General features: G+C 34.7%; 7 protein-coding genes and 1 long non-coding RNA gene across 10 annotated transcripts; 5 read left to right on the top strand and 3 right to left on the bottom strand.

Moving 5' to 3' along the window:
- The first annotated feature begins 4,198 nt into the window (after window positions 1-4,198).
- On the top strand, window positions 4,199-8,380 carry LOC143184004 (uncharacterized). Its single transcript, XM_076385922.1, has 3 exons — window positions 4,199-4,318; window positions 5,438-6,987; window positions 7,291-8,380. The coding sequence occupies exons 1-3, from the start codon at window positions 4,316-4,318 to the stop codon at window positions 7,502-7,504; spliced, it is 1,767 nt and encodes a 588-aa protein (XP_076242037.1). The 5' UTR covers window positions 4,199-4,315; the 3' UTR covers window positions 7,505-8,380.
- Window positions 8,381-8,582: 202 nt separating this feature from the next.
- LOC143184011 (uncharacterized) lies at window positions 8,583-9,288 on the top strand. The gene is made up of 2 exons (XM_076385931.1): window positions 8,583-9,082; window positions 9,156-9,288. The coding sequence occupies exons 1-2, from the start codon at window positions 8,777-8,779 to the stop codon at window positions 9,174-9,176; spliced, it is 327 nt and encodes a 108-aa protein (XP_076242046.1). The 5' UTR covers window positions 8,583-8,776; the 3' UTR covers window positions 9,177-9,288.
- On the top strand, window positions 9,107-10,803 carry LOC143184009 (glycolipid transfer protein). The gene is made up of 5 exons (XM_076385927.1): window positions 9,107-9,346; window positions 9,439-9,494; window positions 9,556-9,677; window positions 9,983-10,133; window positions 10,204-10,803. The coding sequence occupies exons 1-5, from the start codon at window positions 9,238-9,240 to the stop codon at window positions 10,375-10,377; spliced, it is 612 nt and encodes a 203-aa protein (XP_076242042.1). The 5' UTR covers window positions 9,107-9,237; the 3' UTR covers window positions 10,378-10,803.
- On the bottom strand, window positions 10,521-11,470 carry LOC143184010 (transmembrane protein 17B). Of its 2 annotated transcripts, XM_076385928.1 has the most exons (5): window positions 11,388-11,470; window positions 11,204-11,241; window positions 11,030-11,133; window positions 10,838-10,951; window positions 10,521-10,774 (listed from the first exon to the last, which is right to left on the bottom strand). In XM_076385928.1, exons 2-5 carry the CDS (start codon window positions 11,229-11,231, stop codon window positions 10,535-10,537), a joined length of 486 nt encoding a protein of 161 aa, XP_076242043.1. In that variant the 5' UTR covers window positions 11,232-11,241; window positions 11,388-11,470; the 3' UTR covers window positions 10,521-10,534. The 2 variants fall into 2 exon arrangements, with proteins under 2 accessions (XP_076242043.1, XP_076242044.1); XM_076385929.1 differs by lacking the exon at window positions 11,388-11,470 and having other exon boundaries at window positions 11,194-11,361.
- Window positions 11,471-11,557: 87 nt separating this feature from the next.
- LOC143184012 (uncharacterized) lies at window positions 11,558-11,995 on the bottom strand. The gene is made up of 2 exons (XR_013002705.1): window positions 11,791-11,995; window positions 11,558-11,644 (listed from the first exon to the last, which is right to left on the bottom strand). It is a non-coding gene; the product is annotated as an uncharacterized LOC143184012 (long non-coding RNA).
- Window positions 11,996-12,093: 98 nt separating this feature from the next.
- Window positions 12,094-14,179, top strand: Rpn6 (regulatory particle non-ATPase 6). Its single transcript, XM_076385924.1, has 4 exons — window positions 12,094-12,667; window positions 12,735-13,129; window positions 13,210-13,534; window positions 13,644-14,179. Exons 1-4 carry the CDS (start codon window positions 12,347-12,349, stop codon window positions 13,872-13,874), a joined length of 1,272 nt encoding a protein of 423 aa, XP_076242039.1. The 5' UTR covers window positions 12,094-12,346; the 3' UTR covers window positions 13,875-14,179.
- A 470-nt stretch (window positions 14,180-14,649) lies between these two features.
- Window positions 14,650-16,787, top strand: Reg (proteasome regulator gamma). Of its 2 annotated transcripts, none has more exons than XM_076385925.1 (5): window positions 14,650-15,079; window positions 15,631-15,675; window positions 15,777-16,097; window positions 16,160-16,296; window positions 16,398-16,787. In XM_076385925.1, the coding sequence occupies exons 1-5, from the start codon at window positions 14,990-14,992 to the stop codon at window positions 16,618-16,620; spliced, it is 816 nt and encodes a 271-aa protein (XP_076242040.1). In that variant the 5' UTR covers window positions 14,650-14,989; the 3' UTR covers window positions 16,621-16,787. The 2 variants fall into 2 exon arrangements, with proteins under 2 accessions (XP_076242040.1, XP_076242041.1); XM_076385926.1 differs by having other exon boundaries at window positions 14,651-15,079; window positions 15,643-15,675.
- Window positions 16,788-17,923: 1,136 nt separating this feature from the next.
- Dronc (Death regulator Nedd2-like caspase) lies at window positions 17,924-19,947 on the bottom strand. Its single transcript, XM_076385923.1, has 6 exons — window positions 19,606-19,947; window positions 19,273-19,517; window positions 18,912-19,194; window positions 18,558-18,835; window positions 18,145-18,409; window positions 17,924-18,062 (listed from the first exon to the last, which is right to left on the bottom strand). Exons 1-6 carry the CDS (start codon window positions 19,741-19,743, stop codon window positions 17,943-17,945), a joined length of 1,329 nt encoding a protein of 442 aa, XP_076242038.1. The 5' UTR covers window positions 19,744-19,947; the 3' UTR covers window positions 17,924-17,942.

A 19,947-nucleotide genomic window follows, 5' to 3' on the forward strand; every position in this document is an offset into this window, starting at 1 on the left:
ATGACGACGATGACAAGGATATGCACTACTGTACCCGTACCAATGCTGATGTGAGTTTTGGTGTTCACGATGATACACCTACGACCGATTGCGTAAGACGTTAAAGTTAGCACGCGCGGGCTGGGTCTCACTTTCAGCGTGTCAAGGACATCAGCGACAGACCCAGTCGGCCTAATTCCGCAAAATCGTTACCAAGACATCAAACAGATATCAGAGGATCTTGCAGTAAAACGATACTGTTTCCTCCACTTTTCCAATTTACTTTATAACATTTTTGCGTCATACCTTTTAGTGTTCCTTATCATCGCTACCTTTGCCCAACTGGCTATTTGTTTTTTTTTTCACAAGTACAGCACGATCGCAGTGAAACTATTAAATCATATCATCGCCTAATCAAATTAGATAATTAGCGGTGGGAAGAAGAGAAGGGAAGCGTGTGGAGGTTGACGACGGATAGTAAAATGCTCGGGGAAGCTCAGAATGGCGTTTACCGCAATGTTTGCATCACATACATATGTCAGAAAAGGAGACAATTTTTCTGGTTCTCAGATAAGTAAGTAAGTAAGTAAGTACGGGATGATAGACGGGTTGTCCTTGACACATGGGTATGTTGCTGTTCGCTGTTGTCGTTGTCTCCAGTACTCGAAAGAATTTTACTCTTCGGTCGCCGAAAGTGAAACACAGGCTATTTAGAGACTCAACGTGACTGGAACAAAATTTCCAGTAAAACAATTTATCGATCAATCTGCAGTTACAATAAGAGAGACATTTTCTCTTACATAAAACACACCTCATTATTCTTCTTCGTATTTTATCGTATTAATCCAACGGTAGATGCTTTCCAACCATCAAAAACAGTTGTATCTGGACTTACAACTCACAAATGATTTACCTACTTCGATGAAAACTTTTTTGTCCGCATCCTTTCATTTACTACGTACGCATTTAAAAAGTATTTTACGCCATAACTTTGAATCTTCTTATGCATAATGCGTTTCTTCATCGATTCTACGTGTCGCACGATTCAATGCCAAAATCATTTCAAAACTATTTATTCGAATGTCGCAAGTCGCGTCACTTCTCTCGATCTTGAATTCGATGCACGACGTTCTCGCGTGTGAGCTGATTTTCTTCCTTTTACCTACTCATTACCGATTAACGTCCCGCGAACTCTCTGTATGAGACTATTTAATATGCATGCACTGTGTGTCACATCGAACTTTCTCTATTCCACACATATTTCATATGTATTCATGTTATTTATCATATACATGTTCGACAAGTATGAACACAAGATCACAATTATTTGTTACAGTTTTTTCCACTTAGGATAAGTAAATGTGAACAATTTTTAGGAAAAAGAATATGAAGAAAGGAATGATCCAATGAAGGAGAATTTTACCTTCATCTCCCTCAGTTATTTATCATTTTTTCATTCTACTAATGATTATTTGGATTAGAATCATCCTTTATTCAGCATCAACAACACATCGTCATCCCGCAGTTCCACCGTTGCATATTTATCGTCAATTGCGCATGGCATTGATCCACATAATCCGACTGCAGGTCATTGACATTTGCATCATTTCATTAGCATACTATCCATGAATGAACAATGACTTTTAAGAAAGTAATGTAATCGATATAGCTAATCGAAGGCAGTAGTAGTTTCGATGGATTGCAAAAAAAATATAGTAATAAACAAAACTATTATCTGTAACATGAGGCTACGATCTTTAACCGTGAGATATCGAATCCAAAGTCCGATGAATTTCGTTCTTCGAAATTAAAGCTTGACAAAAGAAGGAAATGAGAATGAGTTAAAAGAAATGAACACTTAAACGAATCAGAGGAGACAAATTGGTAATCGGTGCAACTTGTTTCTCTGTTTTCACAATCAGGTTTGCTTACTAGCCGTGTCGCTGACACTGGCATTGGCCTACTCTCTCCGATGTGGTTCGCTCTCCTGGCTTACCTTCGTAGTCTCGCTTTCTTTCGTATGTCTTCGTCTTATCCTCAGATGCTATCCCTTCTCTTTATACGCAAAGAAACAAATATCGTTAGAAATTGAAACTAAAGATGTTATACTACTTCCGTAGCAGTATTACTGTAGTAACAGGAAGAAAAGGAATACAGTGAGGTAACCGAGGAGAAAGAGCGCTGAGAAGAGCGCTAATACCAATAATAATAATTGTGACAAGTGTAAAACTAACGTTAATTACATACAAGTCGATAATAATGCAGTTCTGCATCAATCAAAAGAAAGTAGTTACTCTATAAAAAACCCTACAGAAACAATCAAGAGTAGGTACCCGAGTACGTGAACGAACTCGGCAATCGAATGAGCAGAAGCATGAGTTTACACGATATAGAAGAGTGTATAAATGTAAACGTAATTCACTTGTACACGATTACAAATATCCCCTATATGCCATAGCAAAGATCCTCTTTCTCTTTAAACTCACACTTACAGTCTATCTTTTCGAGCTCTATATTACGAAAGTACCGCATCGTAAGTAGAGCGTGAAATAAACCCGCTTAAATAAAACTATATCTTTGTTCACGCGATGCATGGCATCGTATCGTATCGTATCGTATCGTATCGTATCGTATCGTATCGTATCGTATCGTATCGTATCGTATCGTATCGTATCGTATCGTATCGTATCGTATCGTATCGTATCGTATCGTATCGTATCGTATCGTATCGTATCGTATCGTATCGTATCGTATCGTATCGTATCGTATCGTATCGTACTGAGAAAAATAAAAAGCACAAATTAACGCTGTGCTTATGCATTTGTTAGTATAGTACTTCGCTCCGTATTAGTACGTATTCGGCACGAGAATACATACATACATATGTAACGAACATTAAACATTGGTTATTGATCATATTGATCAATTTTGATGCTTGGCAAAAAGAGACTGATATTATCTTCTTTCGTGACACACCTTAATGTCCGAAGAGGATTAAAAGTCTAAAATGGTCGAAGAAACCGATATGCAGTGCAACGACCGATCATCAAGTAGGTCGGTTGTGGGCGCACGCAATCGTCGCAACGATTTTGAAAAACTGTCGTTCTACTTTTACATGAAAGCACTTTCACGGTCGCTTACCACAAGGCAATAAATCGATGTACATATCTACCATGTACTTACTCATCAGAATACATGTAAGTATGCATTTTGTATCTTATTGTATCACAAGAAATGCATAGGTAGGTACATATTATGGTCTACTACGACCATAATAGATCGATCTACCATGACTTAGTTAACGAACTATATTACCTATAGCAATAGTAATAACACCATCATATTTGCCCTCTCTTTTTTCACCCTTCCATTAACACTTTTTCTTATTACTGTATCTCTGAACTATGCTTCATTTAAATTAAATCAGATCATACAATCAACTGTGAAACGTAAATTGTATACCTACACATACCTATGTACGCACTAGTTCGCTATCGTACTGGAAACTTATAAAAATGCAAACTGTTTCCCGAGTAACCTTCGCGAAAAAGTAGGTCATCGAGGCTATCGACGACGGTTTTCCCGCTCAGTGACGAACTTACACACATCTGCATAGTATATTTGCATTCTACGCAAAATAAGAGCAGGTGAGTCATACAACTGAACTCAATTCGATTCGATTTAATTCGATTGATTGCTCGAAAAGTTTTCGATATTTTTCCTTGAAAGATTTCCAATTTCTGCGAGTGTTTCTCGTGTCTTAAAACAAAGATCGTGTAGTGATTATCACATGCTGATTTAACTACAATAAAGCTATAGCAATTATTGTTATACACTCGCGTATCATGTAGCTGTACACGTGTATATACTAAGTAAGTGCATATCACACGTATTACCAGACACATTCATCGTATTATAATTATGTAATAAATTGAATCAAACCCGTCATTTGGCGATATAGTACGATTATAGTACTATAGTACAGTAAAATATAGAAGATTAGTGAATGAGCTGAATAAGGTACAACAGAAAATTGTTCGAAAATGGAAGGTCAAGAGAGGAAATGGGGAATGCGAAGGATGGACGCTTATATAAAGGGTAGAAGAAAGTCGGAGAAGTCTTTAAGAGAAAGGAAGAGGGAAGAATAGCACAAGTGCGGGTGCGCGACTGCATGCGTCGCTGCAGCGACGCCATAGTACCGCAACCCGCCGTCCACCACCGTCTCGGCGCCACAGTCTCTCCGCATGCACAGAGCCGGCTGAAACATCGTTCATCGTAGCTTCTTCTTTTCCTCCCTTCTTTCGAACATCTATCACTTCGGCAGGCTTCTTTTACGATGGTAAGTCAAGTAATTCAGATTAAAACTGTGAATTTTTGTATCCACCTTTTGTCTGTACTCTTCCCAACATGTACGTACTTACACTCTCGTCGGTTCAACAAAACCATTCGAATCGTTATTTATTATGTGAAATGACACTTAAACATTATATTCATTTGGAACATGTTGTCTACCATTTTGCATTAACCATAAAATACGTACCTAAATATTGTAGTCTTAAAACTTGATTGATTTTCTTCGATATTTTATTCCATCATACTTCACGCTCCACACAAATACCTATCTTTCCAATTGCGTTTATTATTCTTATTTCATGAGAAGTCTATGCGTGTAGACACAACAAATGCAAGCATATATGTATGTATGTTGTACCTGCATATGCAGAAACAAAACATCGGAAATATGGAAATTCTATTCGATCAGAGTTTTTATAAATCGCCACGAGATTGCAGCACCTCTTGGAGTAATCACTTAGCATCGACAGAACCATCCTTGTGCGAAATAATTATCCACTAATTTTCTACCTTTCCAAAAACATATCTTACATTTTCGACTACATGCATTGCATTTGACCAGTTGCTTCGATCAAGACGATACATTTCTGTTAGAGAACAAATTTTCTCTTATTCAAATTATTCCATTACAGAATAGGTACACACGTGTGTACATTCCAATTATAAAAAAAGTTAAACAGAATTGTTCTTATTGCGGTAACAATCGTCTCCATCCTTGTTTTGTCATTTAACTATCGTATCTTCAATACCACTGTCCTAGTTATCACAGTTGTCCTAGTCGGTATTATTATCATCTTTATTAACATTTATTATCATCACCGTCACCATCGCTATCGTCATTATATCCCACTGCTCATTATTATCGGCATCGCCACCAATATTGCCATTGCCATTGCCATTGCTATTGCCATTGCCATTGCCATTGCCATTGCCATTGCCATTGCCATTGCCATTGCTATTGCCATTGCCACTGCCACTGCCACTGCCCCTGCCCCTACCCCTGCTAGTATTATCGTCATAATCACTATTGACGTTATCGACGTCGTACCTACGATTACTTTACAATAATCTCCAAACACTGCCTAAAGGCACGAAAATTTCATAGGTACTTGCAGATACAAATCTATCAAATGTTCGCCACGGACAAGAGCAGCAACAGCAACGACAGCAACGACAGCAACAACTTCAACAGAAATATCAACATGAAAATAACAGGCAATTGTCGCAGGATGGAGAGCAGGAAAGAGAGAAACCGAGACAGAAATCGATGGGAAATGGAAATCCGGAAGAGATATCGGTGTCAAATTTAGCGGATGGAGAAAGTTTATGTTATAGCTTAGCGTTACTACGGGGTCATGCTCCAACAATATGCAACTTTGTTACGGTGCGAAATCAGAGAAACTACAGCTCCGAATGGCCTGTCGTTGGAGGTGAATTTCGAGCCGTAGTAGAGCTAATACGAGGCCCGAACAAATTGGAGATAGAAGCAAATGGGAAAAGAAAAGACCTACTTGTGATCTATGAACCGAGAACGACAAGATTGCGCGTAACGCCAGTCTACGTAATTTGTTCCGGTCATGATGGTTACTTTCAAGGTCCACGAGGAGAAGATAGATCACCGGAAAGCGCCGCGACAAGAATAGGTCTCGGTGCTCGGCTCTTGCAAGCACTCACCGCGGAAAAACTCGAAGAAGCAGGTTACGGAAGGAAAACGTTTCAATTGGAACGAGATTTGGATGGACCAGAATGCCTGGTGATGCACAGTATGCTCGACGTTGATAGAGCACGAGCGATGAATCAACGAGAACTTTGGGAATTGATCGGCCGAGAATTGATGACTGGCCCTTTAGCTTCAAAAGATCGTAAATACCTTGCATTTCTCTCTTGCACAAGGTATCGTGGAGCACCGAATCCACGTACTCATGAGGACACCCTCGCAAGAACGCAAGGCCATGCTGCGCTTGGCGGTGGTGGATTAGCACTGTTTGGCTCGGCTTGCCTTCACACCTGGCCTACTTGTATACCTCAAATACTACCGAGGTTCCTCGACACCACTCCCATTGATACCGAACATCTTATGGACGACAGCAATTATCGTGGTACGCACGCTGGGTGTTTTGCCACCACTCTCGGCTCGGTTCTCCATGAGCTAGGTCATACTTTTGATCTTGGTCACACTCACGAAGGTATAATGGGCCGTGGATTTGACTATGTAGACCGAGTGTTTGTCGGCGCAGCCGGTGTTGACTTTAATCGTAATCCTGTTTTGCGAAGAGATCCGCAGCATACGACGATTGCGTTGAGCAGACCGCTCAGTGTAACGGTCACAGTGCAGGAACCGTTCACACTTTTAACTAGTCCCAGAAGAAGTCGTCTGCTTTCCGAAACATCACGGCCTTCACCATCGCAAAGTCCTCCACGATTACTCGGGAGACTATCTGCACCAGCTAGTCCAGAACTCAATAGATCCTTTTCTAAGAGTCTTCTGCAATCCGCCTCAGCACAACCAGAACAGACTCTCTTCATCTCGCAAACTGACCGAACATTTTGGACACCGTCTTCCGCGGCCTTTCTCGCCTACCATCGATGGTTCAACAGTGAAATGAACAACGTTTCCAGTCGGCATTTTCACGACATCGAATACGATGCTAAAAGGTAATAACCATCAGATAACGACACTTTTTCTTCTTCCTTCTTCATTCTTCCTTCCTCCTTCTTCCTTCTTTCTTCTTTCTTCTTTCTTCTTTCTTCTTTCTTCTTTCTTCTTTCTTCTTTCTTCTTTCTTCTTTCTTCTTTCTTCTTTCTTCTTTCTTCTTTCTTGTTTCTTCCTTCTTCTTTCTTCCTTCTTTTCTCATACTACAATCTTTCTCCTTATGTATTTTCTTCTTCTATTTTCTTTTTACTTACAATAGGTCTTTCACTTTCTGTCTATTATTCTTAATATTTATTTAACAACAGGAACGTTGTGCGATCTCATTTCGGAGTACGAGTAATAGAGCTTAGGGAAACATCGGGTGGAATGGTAGTTGGTTCTCGACAATTCCCGGGCTCTCGACCACCTCTGGAAACGCTAGTTCCACCAGCACCGTCTCATTCTCTTGCTGCGTTAACTCTCGTTGCCGAAGACTCGGCTGGCAATCTACTCAAGTATCCACTTCCAACATCATTCTAAAACTCCATTATCGTCGTATTCCATGTCTTCGGATGGATACACAACCAGTGCCAAACGATGCGAATTGATACCAGTGCAACAGTTCCTTGTTTTCTCGTCACTGTACTTGTATATAAACAATTGATAACTAGCCTCAGCCTGAACGAAGCTAATATTCAGTATGTACTAATCTCATAATCTACAAATAGTCCTTGGAAATTCATTTCACCAACATGCCATATTTGAAAGCGATCTTTCCAATTTTTATCAATTTGTGCGAATATTGCTACATTAGAGCTTTTTACATAGAATACAGGGACCTTTCGATCGTGTTTAAACAAGATCTTTATATAACAATAAAGCACCATAGTGCGCGCGCGCGCGATAGAGAGAGAGAGAGAGAGAGAGAGAGAGAGAGAGAGAGAGAGAGAGAGAGAGAGAGAGAGAGAGAGAGAGAGAGAGAGAGAGAGAAATTTTATACAATATTGCGAAATCAGTATCTCAGAAATTATTATGATATTCTTTGTAAATATCATTCCATTTAAGCAATTTTCTGATGCAAACTCGAGTGTACTTGTCATGAATTAAATCAAATATGAACGTACGAATGATGTATGTATAAATGTATTTACTTAGATATATGTATACATACAAGAACAAGTGCTTCAGTTTAGTTCCTTATATAGAATTTATAAAAATACATGTACAGTTTAGTTTAATCGCAGAATTACTTTAGTGAACCTTTTAGTTGGTGATATATTAATTTACAAGATACTATTGATTTGTGACATAAAAGGGAAGTCATAATATAACTAGGATGCCTTATCGGTGATAATAATATGTATTACAATAATAATATAAATACAATTTATCTAATAAATATAGCACTTCGCATTACGATCTACTACTAATTTTGCTCTAAAGGTACGAATACACTAATCTTCGTGAACAGTACGGAAATTAAATTTCCTAGAAATCGTCTGTTCACGTACTGTCGCATACCTGTCGCGTATCTATCGCGTATCTGTTCGCATACTTTTCTTGGTATTCGCGGAAAAATCGAGTAAGGGCGATAAAAAGTTTGCAAATTGTTTGCAAACGTTGTCCGCAAACAGTATTCGCAAATTATTGACTGGTGTAAACCCAGTTTCAAATGCCACACATTAAGTGGTAGAGAACACACATATATAGATATTCATTATTGATTGCCAGCAACTCATGGAGCTGCGTCATTCATAGATACTACAGCTTTAAAATGCGTCAACAGCTGTGTGACATTACGCACATACATGCATGCATGCATGCATGCATACATACATACATACATACATACATACATACATACATACATACCATTCATACATCATGCATAGATACATACATACATACATACATACATACATACATACATCATGCATACAGACGATATACATACATATTATTATCGTAATACTCGACGAATCAATATCACACGAATATTTATTATACACCGTTAGTTATCGATCTCAAAAATTAACTATACTTCGTAATAGTGTAATAATAATAGTGCATTCTGTAATATACATACACATATTACGAACAAGTGCAAAGAAAACATTTGTAAGATTATTCGCGATCAAAATAATTATTCCAAATGTCTATAAATCTCAAGGTCAAAATATTTTGGTCATAGATCACTTGTAGACAACACTGAAATGTCACTCATTTCCAAATAGAATACCATACCGTTTCTCACTTCGAGTAACTAAGAACCCATGGATACGTGTCAAAACGAAATTAAGGTTCTATTTCCAGAAATCATTGACGGTAAAATAAACACTGCGGAATTTCTAACTGCAGCTCGTGGTATTGTGAGAATTGTAGGTAGGTATATTAATCTTTATTTACGTAAATATAACCTAGAAAAATATAATGTCGATTATATCCAGACCAAAAATTGTGGGACAATCTTTCAGATAAACTAGGCAAAGTTTTTGCTCCTGTTAAATATGACATTCAGGGTAATATTAACGTAAGTATTCCGAAATATTTGAAACAATATAGAATAAGTAACTATTCACGACCAATTATAGAAAATCGCCACGAAATATGCAACAAACGTAGAAAGATATGCGATGCTCCAAGATATGATTTTAATGGAGAAAGCTACCGAAACTGATTTAATTACTACAGATGCTTTAATGTGGTTAATCAGGTAGGCTTATTAGATTCTTTGCTACTGTTTTATTCAGAATTGTCTCGTTTCTACGCATTCAATGCAATTCGACTCGATTCGATTCGATTCGATTCGATTCGATTCGATTCGATTCGATTCGATTCGATTCGATTCGATTCAATTCGATTCGATTCAATTCGATTCGATTGGAATCCACACAATTTAGTTTTTTTTATTCAATCCATTGTATCATTTGTATGCATCCATAATATAACTTGTATTATTTGTTTCTTTATGAATAATTTTTATAAAACAGTCTACATTGTAAAATGTGCCAATTACAGAGGATTACACATGATTTTATTATTTTTTGAGAAAATTGTTGAAGATAGCAAAACGAGTACACCAACAGAGGATTTAGTGGCATTTTTAAAAAAATCTTATAAAGAAGCTTTGGAACGATATCACGGATGGATGGCACAACAACTTTTCGATGTATGTGCACATTAATTAAAGATACAAGCTTATATAGTTATTATATTTTTAATAAACTTTTTATTAACAGCTTCTCTCGCGTATGGTTCCTACACGTACTCAACTTTTACAAGCACTTACCAATGAACAATCTGATAAGAATGACATTATAAATGACATAGAAATTTACTTAATCAATCTGCGACAAAATGTTTTTACAATACAATTGTTTTACAAAAACCATAATCTTTATAGCATAACGTAGAATGTTAATTACTGTCATTAATCTGCATTGTTTATCATGTAAGTTTTATTAAAAATTTGCATTTAAACACTGTCAATACATATAAACATTAGCTGAAAATTTAAGGTAAACATTATATGTATATTCTAATAATAAAATATGGATGATTTTATTGTCTTTAAGATTTATTGCGTATACCGTATAGTTGGACCATATAAAATGTTTTAGCACGTTGATCTGACAAATTTTTGAGAGCATGCATACCCATAATGACTTCAATAAAAAGGAGACAAATCATGAAAGAATTGATGATTATATCGCTGTAATGCAATAATATCCCATGATCAGAAAGAAAAAATACTTCCAGTGGAAACTGTATCAATATGGAAATTAACCAAAAACTGGCCAACTCTGGAATCTAATAAAAACTTTCTTTTATTACATGCAGTCAATGACTGAACTATATACAAAGTACAATTACCTTTCCGCCAAGATTTCCAACATATCCCAAATATAATCTTAAACATTCCAACATTGAAAATATCAGAAATGTTGCTACTATTATTACTTTGTAAACACTGGTTAAATTATGATACTGTAAGATCAGAAAATAAAATTAACTAGTCTTCTAAAAATTATATCAAAAGTATATAGTAAAAAGTAATACATTTACTTTGATATCTAAATTTACTGTAGTGATCAGTAGCCATACTGGAAAAAGCCAAAGATTAATGTATAAAGCCATTTGGAACGGCAAACTAGATTTCGTTTTATTTCCTGTAAATTTTCTTTTATTATAAAAAACTAGAAGGCCTTCAATAAGTAAAATGCACTAACTTTAACTTACGATCGTAGTAAATCGGTTCATTAACCATTTCATTAAACCTATTTTTTAAAGAGAATCAATACTGATTTATTTATCTTAGAGTTGTAAACATTAGAATTATTTAAACTGTTAAAACAGTTCATACAAACAATTATTTATTATGTATAAATACACATAATTGAAATATTTAAAATTTTATCCTTACTTTCAATTAATTTTGAATAGAATTTATAAATTAATGTTATTCTTTCGAATTGTGTTCTAACGCAAATACATTACTAGTAACATAACCTATGATTGGTTCTATACATTTCTTCCGAATCCATGATTGGTCAAATTAATAATGTACCTGTCTAAAGATTAGAGAAAGAAGGGGGGGTATTCTTTGACCAGGTGCAATATGCACCAGCATGTAGGTGCATATGTATGTATGTTCATACATATATAGGTATTATACAGTGTCTAAAAAAAAAAGTATTTTTTTCCTCAAAATTATATTTCTACCTATATCATATACATAGTAATATATAAATGCGTTTAGAGAGCATACAATATTAATTGTACTTGACATTAGGTATGTATATATTGTATACACAACCCATACATACTTCTTGTACTTTCCAATGCATTGCTATAGCAATAGCAAATAGTAATACACCCTACGATTGATCCTACACATTTTTGGCAGCATATATATACACATACATATATACAAGTGTAATACATGCAGTTGATCAACTTGACAATGCATTTATATCTAAACCTAGAATATTTTTTTGTCGATTTGTAGGTAGGTGATATGCGCATACTCATTAACTTTGAAATTTACTACAAAAAATTAGTAAGTGAATTGACTCACGTAGAAACGTGACAAGAGTTTTGTCGTTTCATAGCCAACCGGTTAAAGAAGAGGGTGACAGCGTATACCACAGCTGCATTCTCCAATACAGTAATCGTGAAATCTAATTCTACCTCTGTGTGCAAGTTCATTTGACATAAAATACAGTGAACAAGTTGTTTACTCATAACTTTTAATCGAACGTTAAAACACTTTAAATACTTGATAACTTCGTCCAACGACAAATTTTCACATTCTTTAAGGAAGAAAAAAGAGGTTATACATTCTCTAATCTCGAACCTGTTAAAATAGTATAAACATTCGAAATGGCCGGTACGATGTTGTTCGAGCGAGCACAAGCCGTTTCAATGACAAATCGTAGCGAAGGTATTTCGCTTTTAAATGAAATTGTTTCGGATCCAAATATCGGTACCACAGAGGATGACGAAGACAATATTCGGGTAAAGGAACAAGGTATTCTGCACCTTGGTGAACTTTACAAGAAAGAAGGCAAAGCAAAAGAACTGGCTGAATTGATTAAAGCCACCAGACCATTTCTTAGTTTAATTAGTAAAGCCAAAGCTGCCAAACTTGTACGATCATTGGTGGACTTTTTCTTGGATCTAGAAGCTGGTATCGGCATAGAGGTATTAAGACCTCCACTTATTATCATATATTTGTTTTCAATTTTATTACAATCCTTTCTTTGTATAGGTCCAATTATGCAAAGAATGTATAGAATGGGCAAAAGAGGAACGTAGAACATTTTTAAGGCAATCATTGGAAGCACGTTTGATAGCACTATATTTTGATACTGGTATGTACAGCGAAGCACTGCAATTAGGATCTGCTTTGCTCAAGGAACTGAAGAAGTTAGATGACAAACAACTATTAGTGGAAGTGCAATTGTTGGAGAGCAAAACTTACCATGCGTTAAGTAATTTAGCAAAAGCTAGGGCAGCGCTTACTAGCGCTAGAACAACTGCTAATGCAATTTATTGTCCACCTAAAATGCAGGCTGCATTAGATTTACAATCTGGGATTTTGCATGCTGCAGATGAGCGAGACTTTAAAACAGCTTATTCATATTTCTACGAAGCATTTGAAGGGTAAGTTATTTTTTGGGTAAATCATGACTTTGGAATCAATTGTTATTTGTTTAATTTTATTCATTCATTGTTGCATTCAGATATGACAGTGTTGAAAGCCCAAAAGCTTTAATAGCTCTGAAATATATGTTACTATCAAAGATTATGTTACGTACTCCTGAAGATGTTCAATCAATAATGTCTGGAAAATTAGCTGTTAAATATGCTGGACGGGATTTAGATGCGATGAAAGCGGTTGCTGAAGCGAGTCATCGACGTTCCTTAGCCGACTTTCAGACTGCTGTTAAAAAGTATCGCGAGGAACTTGAAGACGATGTAATTGTACGTGCTCATCTTGGGTCTCTTTATGACGCGATGCTCGAACAAAACTTGTGTCGCTTGGTTGAACCTTATTCGCGTGTACAGGTATATGACAATCTACGTTAAATCAACTTAAGCAGTCTAACTGATTACACTTTATATCTCTACTTGATCATTAATACTATTTTCTTTTTCTATTTATGTTTTAACATAGGTCAGCCATATTGCAAGTAGTATATCATTACCACTCACACAAGTGGAAAAGAAACTCTCACAAATGATATTGGATAAAAAATTAAAAGGTGTCCTGGATCAAGGTGAAGGTGTCTTAATCGTTTTTGAAGATACTCCTCGCGACAAGACTTACGAACTTGCATTGGATACAATACACAGTATGGGAAAAGTCGTTGATACACTTTATCAAAAAGCGAAAAAGCTTACTTAGCCTTGTTTCATATATACGTATTTCTGCCAGTAAATTTTGTTACAATTATTCTTACCATTAACTGCGTTCCATATCGTTAAAGAACAAATTAAATTACATTTTTCGATGTTCAGCCTCAAACATTTTTACCTTCCTTATAACGATACTACTATAAGAAGATACTTCTTTCATTGCATTCATGCGCTTATTCAAAACATTTCTCTTTTTAATCCTTGAACTTACGCGTAATAAATCCTTATTTGAAAACGATTTTGAAAGATAACATAATGTATATTTGAAATATGAAATACAACCATATAAAGCAATATCCTAATTCATTTTATTCAGTCATATATCCTAAGCAACAAACATTTCCAAAAAATAATATCTATGTACATGTAATACACGATCTTGACTACAAATTTCTTATTTCACCTACTTTTTTGTTACTCATACATGTAAGTACATACACATGCACGTCGATATCAAATTTTCTGATTAAATGCACGTATGATGTATGTATACACGCAACACACACGTTCCAACAGATGTATCGCTTTTATGCGATACAAATGATACATTTCGAAAAAATACGTTTACCAAAATATACCTCATATTAAACTGCTTTATGTTTACTATTTGTAAATCACGTTCCCACAATTGTATCACTTTTATGCTATATCAGCGATATGCACTCTACCATTGTTATTATTTAATTATGCGTATGTGTATGTCGTGTAAGTAACAATCGGTAATAACTTATTTAACATAGTTCTTAATTTTACATGCCCTTTAGACTTCATTCTAATTATATTGTATAAGCACTTATTATAAAACCTACTCCATTGTAAAATTCATTATATGTAGGTAGTATCTCATAGTCAGCCATTCGATGCATAGGGAAGACGTATAGTTGACGTAACATTTAGCATCGTTATATTGGCTTTGCGGGAAATATTTTCAAAGTTAATATATGTTTACGATTTTAAATTTGACTCTAAAACAAGGCGTAACTTCAAATTATTTATAATAAAAAATTCGAATTAAAACAAAATTTTCGCGACTACGTTAACGTTACAGATTCTGATTTGATGGCGTGGTAGGAATATGCATCGTTACTTCCTGTTTGAAGTTGTATGTACGTTACAACAAAGAGACAGTGTAGTTATATTTCAAAAAGCTTTTTTTTTATGGAGTGTATAATGGCGGATATTACAGCACAGAAGGTAAAATGTTTTACGGTATGATTTTAGCTGCAGTCAATAGAAATGCTAGATTAACTTGTTCGCGTTATTTCTTTGAGTAATTCTTAGTAGAAAATGTTTAGGTTAACGTAGCGTTTAACATGGACCGGCGACACTTTCATTAACATCGGATTTAGTTTTCTTTTAGTAACCAATTCCGACAAATTCGTAATCGTACCGTTATATGTAACAAATGCAGCAATCGTATAATTGGTTTAGATTTTTAATCATTATGCTTCGTTAATGATCTGATCTGAATACTTGTGCATAAGCTATATCTATGTATGTGCATATATACGCATGTATGTATAAGTAGTATTATGGGATGTGTGATCTAATTTTTGATTCGAAATTATAAACTATTTGTTACATGTACTTACCTAATGTTCAAATTATTATTGTAATCCTACAGATAAAGTTTGCTGATTAATTTAGAATAATTTACTAAATCTTGCTAATAGCAATTAAGTAGTAATTAGATACAGATTTTCAATTAAATATGACCATCTTACTTAATGTATTTACCTTTCAAGTTTGTCTTACAGGTTCAGGAATATAAGGATTCTCTTAAGACTAAGGTAATTGTTCAAACAATGTTTGACCATTCATTTATATGTATGCAAAGTTATCTTGTATTTTGTATCAACTATCGTAGAATACATGATATGTATAAATTTAGGCCGAGCAATTATTATTGAAAGGGTTTCCTGAGAAGATTGTCAAGTTAAATGAATTACTCGAAACACCTGGGTTCTGTAACAGAAAATTATCAGATGTTCATCAAGACTTAAATGTGCCCATTCCAGACCCCATAGTTTTAAATCATTCCGAAGATGGACCGACTATAAAGAAACAAAAAATAGATAATAGCATAGATAATACTAGTGGAACCAAAGTAATGGTATTGCCAAATGGACCTGTACCTTGTAATAAGCCATTGTGCGATCTTATTCACATAGTTAAACCATACATACGACAACTTTTAGAGGATTCTAACTTGGTACGTATCTATGTATAAAGAATGTATGTTCATGTCATGTATATTAATTTTTATACGTTTAGCTGAAAATGTGGGTTTCCTTTTTAATTCCAAAAATTGAGGATGGAAATAATTTTGGTGTATCTATTCAAGAAGATACACTGGCTGAGATACAGTCCGTTGAAAGTGAAGCTGCTGCATATTTTGATCAAATATCTAGGTATGGGGTGTGGAATTCCGTTTGTTTTTAATACTTTATACTTTTCGTAAGTAAAAAATATATCACATTCATTTTAATAACCCTGCTCTTTTACTTGACAGGTACTTCATCTCTAGGGGAAAAATCGTTAGCAAAGTTGCTAAATATCCACATATTAGTGACTATAGAAGAGCAGTTCAAGAATTAGATGAGAAAGAATATATAAGTTTGTGGCTAGTTATGTGCGAAGTCCGTAATCGCTATTGTTCTCTGCACGATTTGGTAATCAAGAATTTGGAGAAGATCAAAAAGCCACGCTCTTCCAATACACAATCTTTGTATTAAACACTATACATGTGTAGACAAATACATGTGTTGTGTGTGTGCTTGCGCGCGCACACAAGAGTGCGTGTTTATACATATACGGAGTATTCATTCTAAAGCGCCACATGTTCTTTCAATCATTTGCGATCATATAACAAAGAAGAGTAATAAACCGAAACTGATGTATATCGAGTGCGTAAGAAATACCGATAAAACTTTCAAATATAGTTTGTTCGCGTGGCGAACTCAAGGTTTTCTTGAGTATTTTTATGGAATGACATTTTTTTCATCATTACATTCTACATTCAGCTTTTTTTGTTACTTTTTCAACGTGAACAGAATCGAAAAGTCAAGTACTTACTACTATTCCCAGATTTTCATCAGTTCACCGTGAACTTAGTATTGTATAAACAAAAATTCTTTATGATACGATTAAAAGAAAGAAAAAAGAAATTCTATCTACAAAACTCCAACTGACCTTTGATTTGCTACGTCAATAAACTGTTTTCGGAGTTTTTATTATCGCCACCTGTTATGCACTGAAGATAAATTTTCATTTATATTTCGCGTTATAGTGAATACTCTGTACATATATGTATATATATACACATTTGGTAATGTACAGGATGATAACAACAAACAAAAAGAGCATGTACAATGGGGAGAATGTTATTCTCTATCCTTCTAGTGGACAAATAGAATTGTTATTACTTTTCTTAATCTGATCACCTTGATAGTAATTAATTTAACTAGTATTCAAAATAACACGAAGTAATAATGTAAAAATTGAATCATACTTTAAGTTGAATTTGAATTACACCAAAAATGTTTTCCCTATTTTATTACGAAACACTTACGAAAAACATTAATGAGTATGAAAGTGTTGAGATACTTATCCTATTATCTAATTAAAATTAGAGTGTAGTTAAGCATGTAATTTGTAATTTACAGCCCTAAGATCATTAGATTGTAAATCAAGATACAACACAGATGGTATTTAAAACGTCCTCTTTCTTTCTATACGATACATAAAAAAGAAAAAAAAAAAAGACGTAACTTTATCGTTATGACAATATTTGATTTTTGTCACATGTTGGAAACTGTACGGAGCACGAAACGCTTACATTAAAATAAAATAAACTTGTAAGAATCTTCTACTCAATACCATACATCGACAACATACATTGTGCTTTTTAATGAATTTCATATAAAAGTATTAAATAAAAAACATCAAAACAATTTGAATTTATCAAATAAAAATTCATCCAATTTTTTCAATAAATCATATATAAATATTTATGATAAAAGTATTTTAAGAGCTACTATGTAGTTAATCATTTGAATTACGTCTCTTCAAATAGACCGGGATTGAGGTAACAATGTTTATTAAATCCAATCGATGTTACTGTTAAAGTTTGACACTCTTCCTTTATCGTTCTTTGTATTTTCAAGCGTTCGTCAACCTGTAAAACGTCACTTAACAATACATGTTTTAACTTGTTTACAAAGCAGCACAAGCCTAATGTTTTCATAACATTTATTTACCATATTTAACAAGTCTTGAAGATGAGTCTTGTATGCATAGTTCATAAATACTTCGCAAAGAATCTGTATGAACCAACTGCCAGTTATTTTATCTCGGAAAGCAACATGTCCAGGGAGAGTAGCATAAGCAACAAACATGTCTTCATAATTCCTCAGTGTTTCATTTCCATTTCCCATAACACTGATCATTTCATCAGACGAATGAAAATTACATGTATCCGTCACGTGTCTTGGTTCTTTTATCGATTTTTGTTTTCTATCTCCTCTGAAAGACATTTTAACTAAATGTTACAAAACAGTTCAAGCATTCTAAATATATATATATGTATGTATACACACACATTTAATATTTATGTATATTCAGTATCTAGACTTGGTTTACAGAAATATACTTTAGACATTGCTATACTTGCCTACATAATTGAAAAATGAAAATTTTTGGTTTTCCCGCAAGATGGGGGCAAGCTTCTGCAGTAAAACACTCTAATATATCTGCACATAAAACAGTTTTATAATTTGGTATTTTAGAATTACTTTTTGAGGTACCTCCAGAATTATAATCTACACTTTCTATTTCTGTGACTTGATACTGAGCATTTCTTGTACCATGACTGCTGATGATAACAAAGCACGAATCAACCGTCCGTAAATCTTTAGATTGAGAAAATTCTCTTACTTTCTCTATTAATTCCTTGTGGAATGAAAATTGTTACAATTGAAATTTTTATACTTCTTGGATATTAAAAAAATGTCATAATGTTGTGTACCTGCCCTGTTAGATTAATATGAGAAATAACTCGGAAACCCATTTGTTCAAAAAGTTCTCTTAAATTTTGTTCATCATGTGCAGCTGAACTTCTAGGCACATCATCTGAGTTCTTATAACAAATATTTGTAATTATTAAAACTAGTCCACGAGGTTTGCTTCGCATTGGGTACCTTTGAACATTTTCGTAAATAGGTCCATCCAAAAATTTTGTAGCCTTTCGTACTTGGATTTGTAAAGGTACCTCTGACAGTTGCATATTGTGAAAGAAGTTATCTTCTGCCCTATTCAAAAAGGAAACAACGGTGAATGAGATAGAAGCATAATCGCAAAATTATTAGTTGTAACATTTTGAACATTACTCTTCTTCCTTGGTCGCAATCAAATTTGTTTCTCCTAAAATGACCTTGTTCGTGGCATTATCTTGACTAAGATGCATTTGTACTTCATTGGTAAAATATTGAACATTTTTCCCCTGCAGAGTATCAGCTAAATCTTCATGTCCACTTTGTCTTAAGCTCGCGAGGAAACGATTGAAAGCCAACGGTCCCCGTGTTTTTATGGTAAAATATATGTCTTGTGCGGTTGCTTCGTCCGTGAGCGCTTTCTACATAAACCAGTTTTAGAAATATAAATCACTCAGTCCAATATATGATTCTGTTAAATTATTAAAGATTGACATAAAATATCATTACCTTCCATCGCGGAATATTTACGTCGTCTCTGTTGAATACTTTGTTTTCTAATAATTTTGGCCATAATTTGATAACATTTAATCTAGGTACAATATTCTCGTAACATGAGTCTATCGCTTCTCGATGTTTTTGATTCATGTTAAATAAAAATGAATGGGATCCATTCCCTCCAACGAAATAATGCTTACTGTTCCCAAAACTGACGTGAGTGCTCTTTTGTACCAGTTTAGTTTACGCCATGTTTTCAAACGACTGTCACAGATCCTGGTACACTTATATACATACTAAATTGCTATAAAATGATTCAGTACGCATTGCATTCTTAAGCGTGGTTCTTTGTTA

Source organism: Calliopsis andreniformis, chromosome 9 (assembly GCF_051401765.1).
Source record: "Calliopsis andreniformis isolate RMS-2024a chromosome 9, iyCalAndr_principal, whole genome shotgun sequence".
Taxonomy (NCBI): Eukaryota; Metazoa; Arthropoda; class Insecta; order Hymenoptera; family Andrenidae; genus Calliopsis; species Calliopsis andreniformis.